At 45.9% G+C, this 16346-nt stretch overlaps 1 protein-coding gene and 1 long non-coding RNA gene across 7 annotated transcripts in view; one reads left to right on the forward strand and one right to left on the reverse strand.

The window, feature by feature from the left end:
* Positions 1–16346, forward strand: part of LOC128872347 (uncharacterized) — a 142852-nt gene that overhangs the window by 30612 nt on the left and 95894 nt on the right. The window contains exon 2 of the long non-coding RNA XR_008456151.1: positions 15204–15505. This is a non-coding gene — a long non-coding RNA (uncharacterized LOC128872347). The remainder of the gene's footprint in view (positions 1–15203; positions 15506–16346) is intronic.
* On the reverse strand, positions 5214–13969 carry LOC128872346 (pickpocket protein 19-like). Of its 6 annotated transcripts, none has more exons than XR_008456149.1 (10): positions 13710–13969; positions 13220–13293; positions 12254–12800; positions 11045–11303; positions 9916–10203; positions 9341–9610; positions 9106–9159; positions 8430–8651; positions 5373–7192; positions 5214–5289 (listed from the first exon to the last, which is right to left on the reverse strand). XR_008456149.1 is itself a non-coding variant. In XM_054114955.1 (8 exons), the coding sequence occupies exons 2-8, from the start codon at positions 12512–12514 to the stop codon at positions 6906–6908; spliced, it is 1641 nt and encodes a 546-aa protein (XP_053970930.1). In that variant the 5' UTR covers positions 12515–12800; positions 13220–13605; the 3' UTR covers positions 5324–6905. The 6 variants fall into 6 exon arrangements, 1 of the variants encoding a protein (XP_053970930.1); XR_008456146.1 differs by having other exon boundaries at positions 13706–13969; XR_008456148.1 differs by lacking the exon at positions 13220–13293.

A 16346-nucleotide genomic window follows, 5' to 3' on the forward strand; every position in this document is an offset into this window, starting at 1 on the left:
CTCGTGATGAAAATTTTACATCAAACTTGAAACTCAACAATTTGACTCGCGATGGAAATATTACGGCAAACTGGAAAATCACGAGTGTAACTCGTTATTAAATTAAGCGCGAGCATTCGAGCGCACGGGTTTGGCACGACTTTTTCCGAGTTTCAGCGCAGTGGTCGAATAAATAAATAAACGGGAACCGGTAATCGCGAAACGGGTCGCCGAGAAGGAGAGTCGCGAAACATCGAACACGAGGAAGCTGGGAAAGCGGAAAGCTGTCGGCTCGAATCGAAGCGTATCTTTCCGACAGACCCATTGAAGAAACTCGGGATTCCGGAGAAGATCCGTACCGTCCAAGAGGAGCGGAGGCTTCGGAATTTTTGAATCGAGCTCAAAGTTTATCGACGTCGAACCGGAGGACCGTTGAATGCGGTGACATCCGTAGCGAGACGTTTCCTGGCACGGAGTCAAAACTTTCAGATCCACGGAAGGACAACACCGGAGTGCAAACGTATAAGAAAGATTCGTTTCATTTGGCGTTCGCCCCGTGTGAATTTGAAACTCGGACGGCATACGAATTGGGAGGAATGGTGGTACTCGTGTTTTCGCCGTGTCAAGGTCGAAAGAATAAAACACTAGATCGTGTAAGAGAATGCTGTCGATGTATAGAAGTGGCGCGTGGCGACGCTAGCTAGTTTTTAAGGTGTGATATTTGAGAGAAGGGAGTGAATGGGATCGAAGCGAGAAAGTATGTTCGGATATAAAGTAATCTGTAAGAAAAAAGAAAGTGTAAACAAAAATGTGATGTAATCAACTAGAGAAAGTATCAGTGAAATAGTTTTGTTTCTGTATAATACTGATCACTTTAATAAATAACTGAACCGAACTGTGTGGCGACGCGCTGTCTCGCGATGACAAAAGAAACATTCGTTGTATTGACTTCGAGGCGAATGGTCGACCTTCCTCGCAGATTCTATTATCTACTAATCATTATATTACTAGCCATTGAATTAGTTTGTTACAAACGGAAAGGAATTTTCTTCTGATTACCCGGAATCGTGCGTCGATATATTTTCAGCTTAATTTCAGCACGAACGTTCGTTTCGCATTTGGAAACTTTAAATTTGTTTCGCGAAGAAATCCGCGCCGGGCGCGATGAAAAATACGTTTTCGATTGTTAGAGAGGAGTCGTCTAGGGAACGGTGTCTCGCCATACGTCGACGGGGCCGTTTCCAATTTTTAGACAAGATCGAACTTCGAGGACTGTCTTTCCGAGAGAAATCCGCATGCTCTACACAGACCAAGGATGTTTCCAATTTTTCCAACGAAAAGAAGTTTAAAGTCGCTTGGAAGGTATCCAATACTAGTACCACCCTGTCCCATTTCAGTGTTATCAACAAAGCAGCCGAGCAAACGATACTTCTTTTCCATCACGGTTCCCGGCACGCCCTCTGCTGCTCAACCCTCGCTCCGGCAATTCTCCTTTTCTATCGAATAAACAGACTAAGAATAAACACGCCCGCAGCCAAAGGGAAGATTTAATTTATCGAGAGAAAGAAAGGAAGAAGTTGTCGTCGAGTACCGTAGCTTTCCGTGGCTCTTTAATTTGTAGTCACCTCCCTCTTCACTCTTGAGAGGGGGGTGACTACCATTCGACGAATCTCCGTGGAGGAAGATGTAGTACGATATTTTCCCGTAGGAAGTATTTTCGCGTATGTCTGGCGGGGTTCCGTCGCAAACGTACAATTTCGACGCCTTCTTCCAGAGACAGACAAAATTTTTCATGTCGGAACAAGGGAGGTCCGATGGAAGGAAAGAAGGTCTCCGTCGCGACACGGAAGAAAAATATCTGTCTGCGTAATATCGAACCGATACCGTGGAATAACTTTCACCGGCTCGCGGTGCCTGGTCCGAATAATCGCGTTCCTGTCGCCGGGAACAAGAGGCGAAGGAACTCTTATCGGGAGTAATACGAGGGATGTTCTCCTCGTTCCACGAACAAACGGGTACCGGGCGATTACCTAGCTTCTCGAATTGCGCGAGAAGAAGAGGATTTAGATAGCCGCGCGAGAGAAACTTACTGCCGCGTAATTCGCGAATATACGCGAATGATATCGAAAGATACGAACGCGAGGAGAGGTATCGTACGCTCGTTCGTGCGTCGTCGTCGGTTCGCGAGCTTCGATTTCACTGTCCGCGTGGTGGGACAATGACCCACCGGTGATGCAAGCCGGCGTCAACGTGTTAACGGGTTTGGTCTAGTCAGCGGGGTGAAAAAATGGGTATTTTAAATAACATTTTGGTTTTTTTAGAGTAGTTTAATATATTTTATAAAAGAAACTAAGGAAATGCAAAAGAAAATCCTGCCTCGACCTAACCCCTCGACAACGTTGCGTTATTTCGCGGTAACGCGCCTACCGAGACTGAAACGCTCGATTGCGTTTCGCGTATTCGTTCGCGTTCGCTCGGTGGCCTGGAGGGGTCATAGGGTCGCGATGAATGATTCCGTCGAGTGGCCAGTGGCGTTCGCGGGATACACGGCAAATGTATTCGTTCAGTCCTCGAAAGCGTTCATAATAGCGTGGCTGGAATGAATTCATCTAGCAGTTACGAGTATACATTGTCGCGTTTTCGTTGAGCATTCGTCAGAGTTTCGCAACGGCCGAGCACTCGAATCCATGGTACGTGCGCGTATGGAAACTAGACGTTTGTCGCTTGGCGTCGATCGATGTTGAGCTCCTTGCAATCTAATCCAGAGAATATCCGTCCGTTGTTAAATGTAACGAAAACGTTGGATAACATAAATACGAAATTGTCGCTACGGTCGTTCGTTCGCATTCGTTCCATCTTCTTGGAGAGTAGGAAATTCGTCGTAGGGAGCGAACGTATTAGGGGAACCGGAAAGTAACTTCAGATGAATAAATTTATAACAAGTTTTTGTTTTTAATCGATTGTGTAATCGCCCTCGTTATCGACAACCTTCTGCCATCTACTGTGCAAATTTTCAATACTTGATCCATAAAATTCAATTGGTATACCGGATGATCTGATAAATGACAAACATGACATTCGCAGAAAAGACGTCACTTTCTGGTCTCCCTAATAATTTAACACGTTCACGCCGGCGTGTACCACCGGTGGCTCGCGCTCGCGTGTCTAACAGATGGCGTGTACCACCGCGCCGTCCCGTGGCGAGAAACGTAAACAGCAAGGCACCGGCGTGAACGCGTTAACGTAATTCGAGAATATCGACAAACTCGTGAACTGGAGCGAGCGCGGACCGCGACAGGTTATACGAAAGGAAAGTAATATGTAGCCGGTGATAACGCGGACGAGTTTCGGGAAAGTCTACAAGTTAAATCCCGGCTGATCCTAACACGTCAGGTTTCTGGCCGGATAAAAGTGTCGGGCACGGGGATGCGGTGATCCACTCGGGCACGTAGAACCATGCACGCGCGCGTTAAAGTCCGTACGTTGCAATCACGGACAGGATTAAGATTTTCCAAAGCTCTGGTCTATAGGTATTTCGAGCAGTCTCTGGAGACACTTGTTTCAATGAGGAAAAAAATGTCGAGGAACGAAATGAATCAAAATAAATCGTGCGCACGAAATTCGAATAGAGCGTTTAAAAGTATCAGGTTGTCCCAAAAGTTTCTTTCGCTTTATTGATAAGTAATGCACGCACAATATTTGATGTTTTATGTTATATTACTGAATTGTGCACGATTCATTTTGCTCCGTTACTGTTACAACATGAACGTCTATGAAATTAGATCGTCTATTTATATCGGGCTGTCTGGAAAGTCCATGGCGATTCTTACTAGATGGTACAGGTCTGAATATGTCGGAATGGCTGAATGTGTTTTGAATTTCTTAAAAGGTGGAAAAGTTGTGGAACAAAATGATACATATACAATTCGATAAATATACATGAAAATTCAAATATGCCTTTGAATTTTTCTTAAAAATAGGCACGAACTTCCCGGACAACCCAATATAAACACGATCACATAAAATAATTGAGTGCAACTCGCGAAAGAAACTTTCGGGACAGCCTGATATTATTTCTGTTTTCTTCGAATCGTTGGATACGCGCGTGTTCTCAGTTAATAAAATGTTAATAAAAAGATGATAAGAGAAGAAAAGAAGATCTCCTCTTCGAGGAGAGATCTGTAGGTCCTTATCCCGCGACGAGACGGAAGGGGATCGAGATGCTCGAAGCTTGAACGTGTACGTCGGCCAGCATGGCGCGACGTCGAAACTGAAAGAGAAACAGAAGGAGCGATGGAGGCAGAGAAGAGCGAAAAGTAAGCAGAAAAACCGATAGTTGTCAGGGAAACGAAGGAAATCTGCATTTTGTCAAACTGTCGCCGGAAAGTTCGTGGCTACGCCGCCTTTCGAGGCGACCGACGCGACGCGACAAGGGTAAAAAGGTGAGGATGAAGGGGAGCGAAGCAACGGAGAACGAGGTACCCTTGGAAGCTGGGGAGGCAGGGGATGGTCGAGATGAGGATGGAGAAAGGAAGGAGAAGGAGCCACGGCCGGCCTCCGAGAAGGAAGTGAGAAAGTTTTGGAGTAACTCTCGGCCGTGCTGTTATCTAAACCCTTCGCGTACCTCTTGAGTAGTTTGGGGATGAAGGGGAATACTTTCTCCTTCGCGTTACGACGGGAATATCCGTCGTATTACTTTCGATAACGATCCCTGTGACGGTATCTTTACCCTTCGTATCCGACGACGACGACGACGACGACGACAGCTTTTTCAAAGACGACGGACCCTGTCGCGTCTCGTAGAATTATGCGCCGCGCAATTTCCAGAGAAAGTAAGAAGAATTGTAAACCGGGTGCAATTAACAAGCGGTCACAGACGAGTGTCGCTGTGAATGTCGCTGTGAATGTCGCTTTACTTTACCTACAAGCATTTTATTTATAAAACTTCGAGTTCTAAGGAAACGGAACTCGAACGAACCTCATCGCTGGTTGATTTCCTCCGCTGGAGGGGTTTCGTCATCTGGTGGTGACCAAGTCACCTCTCGAGTGCAAACAGCACGGTGTCAACGGCGTGGCGAATCATCGCGTCCGGATGTCGATCAACGAATAAATTAGCGATGTCGGTGGTCTGTACGTTGCTCGAAATAATACGATACTTCTGTCAAAGTCGTATACCCTTTTCCTAGAGGGAACGCTTCGAAGGTAGTTTAGGTTAAGCCTCGGCTGACGGTTTTAAAGCCAGCTGGAAAAAGATGCCTCCGTGAAGTATCTCCTTTTCACGCTGGATAAATCTCGCGTGCGACAACCTTTCTGAAAAGAGATAAGCGGGGGTGGGACTTTTTTTTCTCGCAGCTCGGTCGTCGTCGTCGTCGTCGGACAGTGCAACTTCTCACCTCACCCTTTGCCCGATCTCTCTCTCTCTCTCCTTCGTCGCCGCACCTCATAAATAATAAATGGCTAAATGGGGATCCGGCAGACGGGTAGTACATTTAGTTCCATCTCAACCGGCCGGATGTAAAGCGTTCCCACCCTCTATGGAACGAGAATATTCGCGCGCAAATGTCGCTCGCAACGTGACGGAGGAGACGACTCGAGTTCTTTCCGAGACCTCCAGGCACCACCTCTGCCCGTCGTTCTTATGTTCGGATGTGCAAGGTGTCCCGTAACTGCTGATTCTACGTAAAAAATTGAATCGAAAATGTAGAATAAAATTTGTTCGTGCGACGCTCTGTTTTAGAAAAAAAAAAATAAATTTGGAAATATGTCCCGATTGCTACGAGTCGTCGTGCTCGCAGTATTTCGGTCAACAACAGCATCGACGGACATTTTTCGCTTCGCTCGCTACAAGAATCTCAAGCGTATTCGATCGAAGAAGATAAGCAGTGGAGTACGGTGGATAAATAAGCGATACGGCGGGAGGCATTCGCATTTATTTACTACTTATGTGCAAACAGATGTAAGGCGACTCGTGTTTGGACAGACGGAATAAAACGGGGAGATAGACAACGGATGAAGAAAGTACAAAATACGGTCGAATAAACGCGTATTGGTATCGGATGTTACGTAGGTTGGTATGTTCCCGAGGATCCATGCTACCGATCTTAGGTAGCGTAGGTTACGTAGAGTGAAAACTGGATATGTGCAAGAAAATCGGGATCCAAACATTGCAGTTATCCGGTCGAGGTTTCTATTCTGTGTTTATGTTTGGCGGGAACGTAGAAAAGGACACGGAGCGAGAGAGAAAGAGGTCAGGGGACAAACAAGCAGTCGGCAGAAGCGTTATCAATCGGTTAGGATCATATTGGGTTGTCCAGAAAGTTCGTGCCAACTTCTAAGAAAAATTCAAAGGCTCATTTGAAATTTGATATATATTTATTGAATTATATAAGTACCATATTGTTCCACAAGCTTTTCACCTTTCAAGGGATGTACATTTATTATTTGTTTTCAATCATTTCAATATACATATTCACCTGTACCACCTTCCAAAAATCGGTACTTTCCAGACAAACCAATATTACTCTGCTCGCTCGGTCGTCGAGAGGGAATCTTGCATTTATCCAGTTTTTACTGTATATTGGTGCGGACGATTCGTTTGATAAACGCCAGCGAGAAGCATGACGCGTTTACATAATTCCAGTAATCGCCGAGAAGCCGCGATCGTCGATGTTTCGTGGCGGCGATTATCGTCGATCCGCGACACTTCTATTTGCAGTAAAAAGTAAAAGAAAAAAAGTGAAACGGGACAGTTATGCGAAATCGATGCTGTTCCAGCGATGTTTCCCTTGCTTCCGTTCTCTTTTATCCCCCTGGCGGTGTATCTTTTTTTCTCATTCGACCATCGACTCGGCCGATAAATCGCGAGTAATGGTAATCACGATTTCGGGGAGCGACTCGTTAGGAACGAGGCGTTTCCCCATCTTGGCTCAATACCTGTTTAAATTCGATTTCACGGACGTGTAATTCACTAAGATCGGGCTTCTCCTCGATCTCGGCTTTATAGAGTTGTAATTCGGAACGGACAGCGCGGAAAGCGTAGGTGGATAGCCGCCATCGTCGAACGCCATCGCTCTTCCCGGTCGAATTTGTTGGCCGCCGGGCGAACGGTAACAGCGAAGGTAGGAGAACACGAGGACCATCAGGTAATAAATCAGCTCTACCGCGCTGAGTAACGAGCCCCCGAGAAATAAGCCGATTATGCCGCCGAAAGACACTGCGAAAGAGATTCAGACTCAGCCGCGCTCGCTTTCCTTGCTTCTCTCGTTAATATGTTAATCCGTGAAAAATATGCGCCGGCTCGCGCGCGAGTTCTGGCGAGAGCACGAGCCCGAAGGTTCCGATTATCCGATCTAAATGGAACCAAACACTCTGAATTCTGAATTCGACGGTCGAATCGATTTCCCCGTCCGCGACGATTCTTCGCCGGTGCGAATTAATTCGTATCGGTTCGTCCCGCGTCGCTGCCTCTTAACCCGCTTTTCGTTAACACGGAAGAAAACTCTCCGCGAGAGCGTCCTTTGTTCGCGATGGCGCGACGCGGCAAAGAATTGCAAATCTCCCTTAATTCGGTCCCGTGGTTGCCCACCTCAGACGAGAGCGAAAAGATTTCCGTTACGGCCGACGTTCGCGTTAATCCGCAAAATGATTTTTCTACGATTCCTTTGGTTCTTCTCCTTTTAAACAACAAAAATAAGGTCGGTTTATACTATCCGCACAGAACCGGAACGTATCCGTTCAGCACCGATCAGTAAAAGTATTCTATAACGCAATTTGTATACAGGTGTTTATACATATCGTATCGTATCAGCACAGACACACACCTACCGACATATTCTCCTTCAACTTTTCTTCTTCTCAAGCACTTGTGCACACCAAAACGGCGGCATCTTTTTTTTACAAATTCTTTTTTTTTTACAAATTCGTCTGCATCTAATAGCACAGCTATTGCAGCCAAGTCTCGCATACTTTCATGCGAAAACATTTTTCCTATTTGTGCTATTACGTGCCTTTACGAAACGCTTTCTGTTAACTGACTGATCGTTACCACCGATCGACGAACGTATAATATAAACACTCGTGTCTGCGTCGGAATCGGAACGGAGCCGATACGGAACCGTTCCGGGTCTGTGCGGATAGTATAAATCGACCAATACTCGATCCAAGAATTCGGTGATCGTAAATCGATTACCGACGCCGGTGTACGTATCGTTGACACGTTAACTGCCGGATTAATAATAATAATAATACTTCATTTATTATGCCTTTGATATCAACTATGATAAAAAAAAAAAAATAAAAATAATAAAATAAAATAAAATAAAATTAGGAAAATGGAATCGTGAAAATTCTTACGAGGCTAAAATTTGGTACGTGTATAATTGGAGAATTCAGAGTCGAGCTCCATCGAGATCCACGGAAGCGAACGAAACGATAGGTTTCCGAGCAATTACCAAGGAAATGCAGGTTCGAATAAATCAGATCCATCTTGTACCGGAAGTTCGTCTGGCTGGAAAAGTGTACGTCCAGCGTGATGTCCTGCGATCGATAGGTTCGTACCGCGGCTAAATGCGGCGTGTAGATGTAATAGTCGCACGCCGGTGGACAGTCGCAGACCATGACTTCCTCGTCGATCGGCCCTTTTTCATCCGTGAACGCGTTGTCCTTGTAGAGATCTTGCATGGGTTACGAGATTATAAAGGGTGTCTCAGAATTGGTGTAAAAATCGGAAATGAGTGGTAGCTGAGACGATTCCGAACGACAATTTCCTTTGCAAACATGTCGGATGGTGCTTCGTTCTTGAATTATTAAGGAAAAACCATTCGACGTTTTTGCAAAGGAAATCGTGGTTCAGAATCGTCTCAGCTACCCCCATTTCCGGTTCTAGCACTAATTCTGGGACACTCTACACAAGTTTAACCGTCGACGGTGGGTGTATCGAGCGTAGATCGACGCTCGGTTCTCGAGCGTGCAACGCGAGTTACGAAACGCTTCGAAACGTTCGAAGAGGGTAGACCACCTAATAGCGTTCCTAATCGTCTCGTACTTGAACGCGTTGCACGCGTGCGAACTTGGAGTTTTCCGAGGGGCATTCCACCCGAATACCACGTACCGTTTCGTTATCCTTACCGTTGTGATCGATTAGGCAGAGGAAATCCTTAACGCCGCAATCACGCTGAGAAACTGAAAGAGAGAGAGACAATTCCTTGTATCGAGGTCCTCGTTCAACGCGAGAGGACGAGGTTGATTTATTCAAAGATACTCGTCTATTCGGTTTTCTACCAGGACAGCGAGATATTATTCATATCGCGAATTTGCTTATCAGAGTACTCGGTCTGCTACGAATAAATAGTTTATTATATACCCGATGGAAACAGGAACGACGGGTTGCAACCGCAGTGTTTGATGACGTGCTCCCTCTTGCACATAGACAGACAAGTCTCTTGAGTGTACAAACTGCCGGGAAGGTGTCGGCAAGGTGCCCTGCTCTCGCCCAGATCGTGAATAGATTGCGTGGCGAATCCAGAGATGCAGTCGAAGGACACCGTGGTTAGCGAGTTTATCGGGATCATTCGTCCGTTGGTGGGCCAAACTCGCGGATCCTCCAGTATGAATATAATGCTGTCAGCTTCGTCTGAAAAATTTCCACCAGGATTCCTCCGAACTCGTGCTACGGTAAAGACTGGATAAGTTCAGAAAATCGGGACCCAAACATCGCAGTTATCAGCCAAGGTTTCCATTCTGTGTGTAGATTTGACTCGAGTCGAGCGTTGAACGCAGAAAAGGACAGAGAGAGAAAGAGAAAGAGAAAGAGAAAGAAATTGGTTAGGATCGGTTAGGATCGTATTATACCGCTCGCTAGCCGAATTCGTGCCGAGCAGTTACGTTGCAGCGTTCCGTCGCGAGTCAGTCTCCGTTCCTTATTTTTCGCGTACTCACCGAAATCCGGAGGTTTGGTTACGTTCATGAAACGAACGGTGACCCTGAGGCCGCTCCAGGCGCCGAAGCTCGTTGCCCGACGCGGTCGTTCCTCGCGGTGTCCGTGATGCTTCCGTCGAACGGTCTTCTCGGCTAACTGCGAGTTGAAGGAGTAACAGAACCCGTACTCCGTCTTGTGCAGCTCGAATATCTCGCAGCAGTCTCGGTTCGAGTTGCGCCACCAGCAGTCGGTGAAAAGCTGCTCGCAATTCGGCACCACTTGCAGCAACGCGTCCGTCACGTTCACGTCTGCCGCGGCGAGACCGGGCGACAGGACGAACCGGGACAAGCGAAATCGTACGAGTTATTTTCGAACGATGTGCTCGCCGGTATGGCGGAAAGATGCGCCGGAATCTGGTTATGGAAATGCGCGACCCCGTATTCTACGGAGATTTTTATTATTCTCATTCGCTAGCGATCGCGATTCCGTCTGCTTTTCAATCGCAGGAATTTTTATTTATTCCTCGAACGAACGATCGCGGCATTACGCTTCTCCTCCCGAGGAACGTTTCGACGACGTTCGCGCGACGATGTTCCGTCGTTCAGCTCCTCGGCTGGGAAACGTTTAACACGTCGCCGCGTCACTCGGAAATGGGTGATAGGGCTTTCTACTATGGAACTAAATAACATCATTTCGAAAGCAAGGTTTCGCGAGTTTCGGATAACGTTATAGACTGCGGATTTTTATGCATTTATAAGAAATTGGAACGCGCAAGGAATTACAAAATGCTCGCAGTATGCAATAATATAAGAAAAAAGAGTCGTTTGTCTCGAAACAAACTTTGATTCTCGTAGAAATATTCAAAGATATTCCCGTGGCGATGTACGTGTTAATAAGAGAGATGCTATAATGCTACGCAAATGGACAGACTCGAATGAAACCCACGTCGAATATTCGCGGCGATACCTACGCAGTATGCAATAATATAAGAAAAAAGAGTCGTTTGTCTCGAAACAAACTTTGATTCTCGTAGAAATATTCAAAGATATTCCCGTGGCGATGTACGTGTTAATAAGAGAGACGCTATAATGCTACGCAAATGGACAGACGCGAATGAAACCCACGTCGAATATTCGCGGCGATACCTACCCATCAGTCCGTCGAGTCTGACGCGTTTCAAAAAGTCTAGTCGATGAAAATCACCGAAGCTGAGGACCGAGAGTCCAGCGAGAAAGTCGCGGAAAGTTTGCAGCGTCTGTTGGTCGGTGGTGTTGGAAAATATCTGTTTCTCGAGGTCCACGGCTTTGTCCCAGTCGACGCGGTTGTTCGGGCAAAGGGTGACGCTCGGAAACGGAAGGCTGGAAATTCTGTGATTCATCGACTCGATACCGATGGACGTCGGGGCTGCCTGAAAACGATTCAACGCGCGTATGACGCATTAACCGAGGCTGCCCTGGCCGGATTTCGATTCTCGAATACATATTCAGATTCTCTGCTGCGCGCCGGCGGTGGCACGATGCTCGGGGCGTCGGCCAAATGAATATTCTAAATATATAATCGACCGCGCGTACCTGTAATCGAATAACAAATCGCGTTTGCACGCGGAAACGCTTCGCGTCGAGCGTGTTCGTCGAAAAAAACGATCGACGAGTACAGTAACGAGCCTCGTTACATCAGATCAGAGAACATCAGATACTCATTGGTTACGAAGATTCTTTCGATATATGTACTCAAAGAGACGAGCGGAGAAATTTACCGCTGTAAACGATCGAGAAGACGAAAAGTCTCGAACGATAATACTGCGTAGCGTATATGGCGCATTCCAAGACATTTCGACCACTTTTGGACACGAACGTTTTTGATTTGGTTGAAATTTTTTTTATATTATAGTACCCTCTTGAATACCTTTTTGTGAATTTTTGTAGATTTTTGTACCGAACCAAAAAAAAGTTATGAATTTAAAAAAAAAAAATCGTTGTTTTTCTTTTCAAATAGCTCTGGCAAAAATTGACCAAATTAGACGTTTTTTTTCTTCAAATTGTCCGTTTCTGGATGAACTTTACGAAAAAAATACAAAACAAAATATTTGAATACTGCTATACGGTTTTTTGATTTCTCCGAAGAAAACTTAAATTCCTCAAATTTCGAAACTATTCATTGTTTTCTTCCCCCGAAAAACTGATTTTTCCCCATTTTATGAAGCAAGTCCCATCATGGACCCGACTATTTTCTAATTTTTTTTTTTTTTTCAGTCCAATGAAAAATGGTCGAAACGGCTTGGAATGGTTTATATAGATAGACGATGACAATCGGATGACGAGTTCGCGAGACGCGTCGAGATATCGAATCGTTGGTTACCTGAAGCTTGGAAGCAACGTAGTAAATGACGGAGGCTGCGACGGCCGCGTGGACCGCGAACACGGCGAACCAGAGCGATCTCTCGATCTTGTGGAGACGCGGATCGACGACGTATCTGAGCCCGTGGAACGAGGCGCTCGCGCAGTAACGTCGAACGGTGGAAAGCAGCGTCTCGCGTCGCTCGATCTTTCTCGATCGGTTCTTCCATGGGTTCGGTTTGGCCCGCGCGAACATGTTTTTCTCGGATCTCTTTAAAATCATCGGTCGCGGCGTGGTCCTTTAGCGAAGACGGCGTCCCCGGCGCTCCTCTATTTTTCCCTTTATCATTCAAATTTCCAGACCGAGCCCGCTTTGTTAAATTTCACGAATATCTTCCTCCCGGCGCTCGACCAAGGAACCTTTGTTCTCCGAGCGCGCCGAACGAACGGAACTCCCCTGTTTCTGCAAACTCGCTGGATAATTATTATCGAACTTCTGTTCTTTGACGCTGGCTGCGAGAACCGGGTTTCCCAGTTCCGAGAGTCGGACGGAGAAGTCCACGCTCTGGCTGAAACACGACAGGTACTTTGTAACACCGAAACCCGATGCGCCGTTCGAATCGGAACGAAACGAACGCTCGCGATCATTTCGTCGGACGTCTTTGGAGAAAACTGTGGGAAAACTTTTTTTTTGTACGAAACGCGAGTAACGCTTGAACTTTTAATCGGTGATCTGTAATTCGTGATCGATAATCGGTCGCGAATTCTGAACGAGTCGCATTTCGGTTGCACGGGTAAAAATTTATCGTCACGCGTTTCATCGGTCGATCCAAGGCTTCGAATTACGAAGCGATTATCTCGATTTCATCGGGCTTCCCGTTGCCAAAGACCGACAGACTAAATCCGTCGTAACGGCTTTACGCGTTAATTCGTTCGAAAAACGGTTCGACGAAATATCGAGCCCTCGGTGTTCGTCGATGGAACATACCGGAATCCCACGCGTTGGACAATTAACGGTTTGTTGTTTACGAGAGAAAGAAGCTATCCGTGATACTTCGGTGCCTAGAGAAACCTCGACGTTAGGCTACGTTGGTAAACACGTCCGATTGTATACGTGAGAGTGAGGGAATGAAAGAAGGAAGGGAGCGGGAGAGGCGAACGAGGCTCGCGACGTGTAATTAGATTTTGGAAATAATAGACATACAGTCAGTGTAATAAGTATTCGTACACGAACCAATTTCAAATAAATGGTTCCTGTATACTTATTACACTGACTGTAAGTTGTATCAAAGATAACGTGGTAAAGTGCGAGCGAGCTCTTAAATTCCTTTACGATTCATACTACTCGATATCTCGATTGTTTGGAAACGAATTCTTCGAAATTTGGAACTGCGTCACCTTTCCCAACGGTAAATTCAAACGTGCGTCTCAACCGTTCGGGCGCGGCAATAAACAATTTTTTTTTGCACCGTACCGACCATTCGTCACTCGTTGTCTCCTTGATGCGAGTCAGTCGGTTATTGTTCGCCATCGAATACAGTCGTGTATTGACTCGATACTTCTGACTCATCCTTGTTACGCATTTTTCTCTCGCTTTCGCGAAACTCGGTTCCGTTTCGTCGCGTTTCATCGACTCGCTTGGCGAACGATCCGCGCGTACCGTACAAAAATATCGAGCGGCATTCGCAACGAATCTGTTCCGCGAATGTGAAAGTGTGGATCTGTACTATTTTGTTTAAACGCGATCAGGTGCGATTACCGCGTGTCTTTCTCTTACGTAATCTCAAAGTTATTAAGTTATACTAATGCAATTACTTAATACGAGTTGCATTCGCAACGAATCTGTTCCGCGAATGCGAAAGTGTGGATCTGTACTATTTTGTTTAAACGCGATTAGGTGCGATTACCACGTGTCTTTCTCTTACGTAATCTCAAAGTTATTAAGTTATACAAATGCAATTACTTAATACGAGTTGCATTCGCAACGAATCTGTACCGCGAATGCGAAAGTGTGGATCTGTACTATTTTGTTTAAACGCGATTAGGTGCGATTACCACGTGTTTTTCTCCTACGTAATCTCAAAGTTATTAATAATATCGGTTTCTCTGTTCTTTTTCGCCGCGATATTTATTAACACCGTTCGGTAAAGAATCCGTTGTCGAAGGGTGACCACGAATAATCAATACAGTTTTCTTTGGTGGTATCGCGTTTACGATGCCCATACGCGTGCCCGATTGTCGTTACGACGGCAATCTACCCTGAAACTTTCTCCCCGCGGCCTGTAACGTTTATTCCTGATAATGCCTGATAGCGTGTAATTAGCGACCGGGGGAAGGGTGGAGGGTGTAGGAAGCGGGACGCACTCTGCGGCATTCGAAGCGATTATTGTTATCGGGCATCGAAGGAAAAAGCTCGCGAGTAATTTACGACGTTATTAATTTCCAGCGCGCCGCTCGCGGATTAAATTGACGTTGTTGTTATTTCGCTGGATTAAATAGTCTTCCAGGAACGCGACGAAAGTTCGCGCACGGTGACATCGCGTCTGAATGGTTTCGCGACTCCGTCTCGTTCGCGACAACGTTGCTCGACGACGATTAACGACGACGTCCGGAAGCCATTTTACGATTTCGCGACAGAACCGCGGGACAACGATCGAATGATTTATTAACGCTAACGCGAATCAGGAAGTATTCCCGTCGGCGAACAGGATATCGATAATTGCCTCTAGCATTGTTCGCCGAATCGATGCCGAAACGAATTTCATTTTCTCCTATTATCGGCGACGACATCGCGCGTTATCGATTACGCGTTACCGGCGTGTTATTATTATAAGTTAGTTGGGCGGTATTTATTAACGCGGTCGAAATAACCAGCCGGCACCGCGTGTCCGTTCGAATCAGTTATAACGCTCCCTCGAATTTTATCCGACGATTTCACGCGCGACGTTACCTCGACTCTTTCGTTATTTTAGATTAACGTTCCTCGAGGCGATGCTGGACCCACCTCGCGAATCGCACTTTCTCGTTTCGCGTGTTCGGATCCTAAACTCGGGAAAGATCAGCGGTCGGAAATTTTCGACGCAACAAACGGCACCGATATTGGTTCGTCGTCCCAGCACCGGCACCGGAAAGGAAACTCGATTACCGCCAGACACGATTACACGAATAAATGATTCACGTCCATCAAACGTCGCTCCCGCTCCATTGGATTACAGCTTTCAATTATTCGCTTCTACGAAAGGATATGTTCATGAACGTCGGATGCAGCTTTCCGGTAAGTAATCCACGATCATATGCTACGTACTATTTCGAACGACGTTAACGTAATTTCTGTCGCGACTCTATGAATATTGATTCTTCTTCTTGTTCTTAGAACTCGTTGTTCATTGATCATGCATACCATTCTTTCTTTGGATATCTTGCCGTTATTTCGATCCCAAGAAACTTCAAAAACTTCTCTCGATCGTTCTTCGATTAAATATGAATCATACGAATCTATTTCGATTAAAATTTACCGCACCGGTTCTATGAAAGACGATATCAACATTGTGCAATTTTTACGCAGGCCCTTACAGTACATACAGATTTTCACATGAATTTTTTCAATTTAGACGTATCGAAGAGATTTGTTGTAAATTCGATATGTTATCAAAAACCGATATTGTAGAAATAATTGGCCACGCTGTTACCGAGACATAAACTCGTTACAATAATTCGTTAAAATCTGAAATTCTACGCTTAACGTACGCAAAATTCTCAATTATCGAAAGCAGAGAAATCGATCGTATTATTTGTCAACGAATAGTGGCAATTGGCTAGGAAGTATCGTGAATGGCAAGAAGTTGAGTAATACGAACGATCGAGAGCGTTGTCGGTACGAACGTCCGCGTTCGTTGACTCGATTCGATTTCCTCTTCTCGTATCTGGTTCGGCATCGTTCCGAATCGTTGTAAAATCCGAGGACGATGGCGCGGAACGACCGACCGCGACGCGGCGTGGAAATCAATTACTTTAATGAAAATATTTGAACTGGCGGAACGCCGGGTCGAGGATGAAATTTAAAGCGACGCGTTCTTCTCGATGACACTGCACTTCGTCCGGAGAGGGAATCGCTA

This window comes from Hylaeus volcanicus, chromosome 2 (assembly GCF_026283585.1).
Source record: "Hylaeus volcanicus isolate JK05 chromosome 2, UHH_iyHylVolc1.0_haploid, whole genome shotgun sequence".
Classification (NCBI taxonomy): Eukaryota; Metazoa; Arthropoda; class Insecta; order Hymenoptera; family Colletidae; genus Hylaeus; species Hylaeus volcanicus.

Bases quoted from the DNA above. Each gene is read 5' to 3' on its own strand.
- LOC128872346 (XM_054114955.1), bottom strand. From the start codon at position 12,514: ATGATTTTAAAGAGATCCGAGAAAAACATGTTCGCGCGGGCCAAACCG. The intron at 9,611-9,915 runs GTGAGTACGCGA...GAAATTTTTCAG, and splicing joins AACCAAACCTCCGGATTTCG to ACGAAGCTGACAGCATTATA. The intron at 9,160-9,340 runs GTATATAATAAA...TCTCTCTTTCAG, and splicing joins GTCGTTCCTGTTTCCATCGG to TTTCTCAGCGTGATTGCGGC.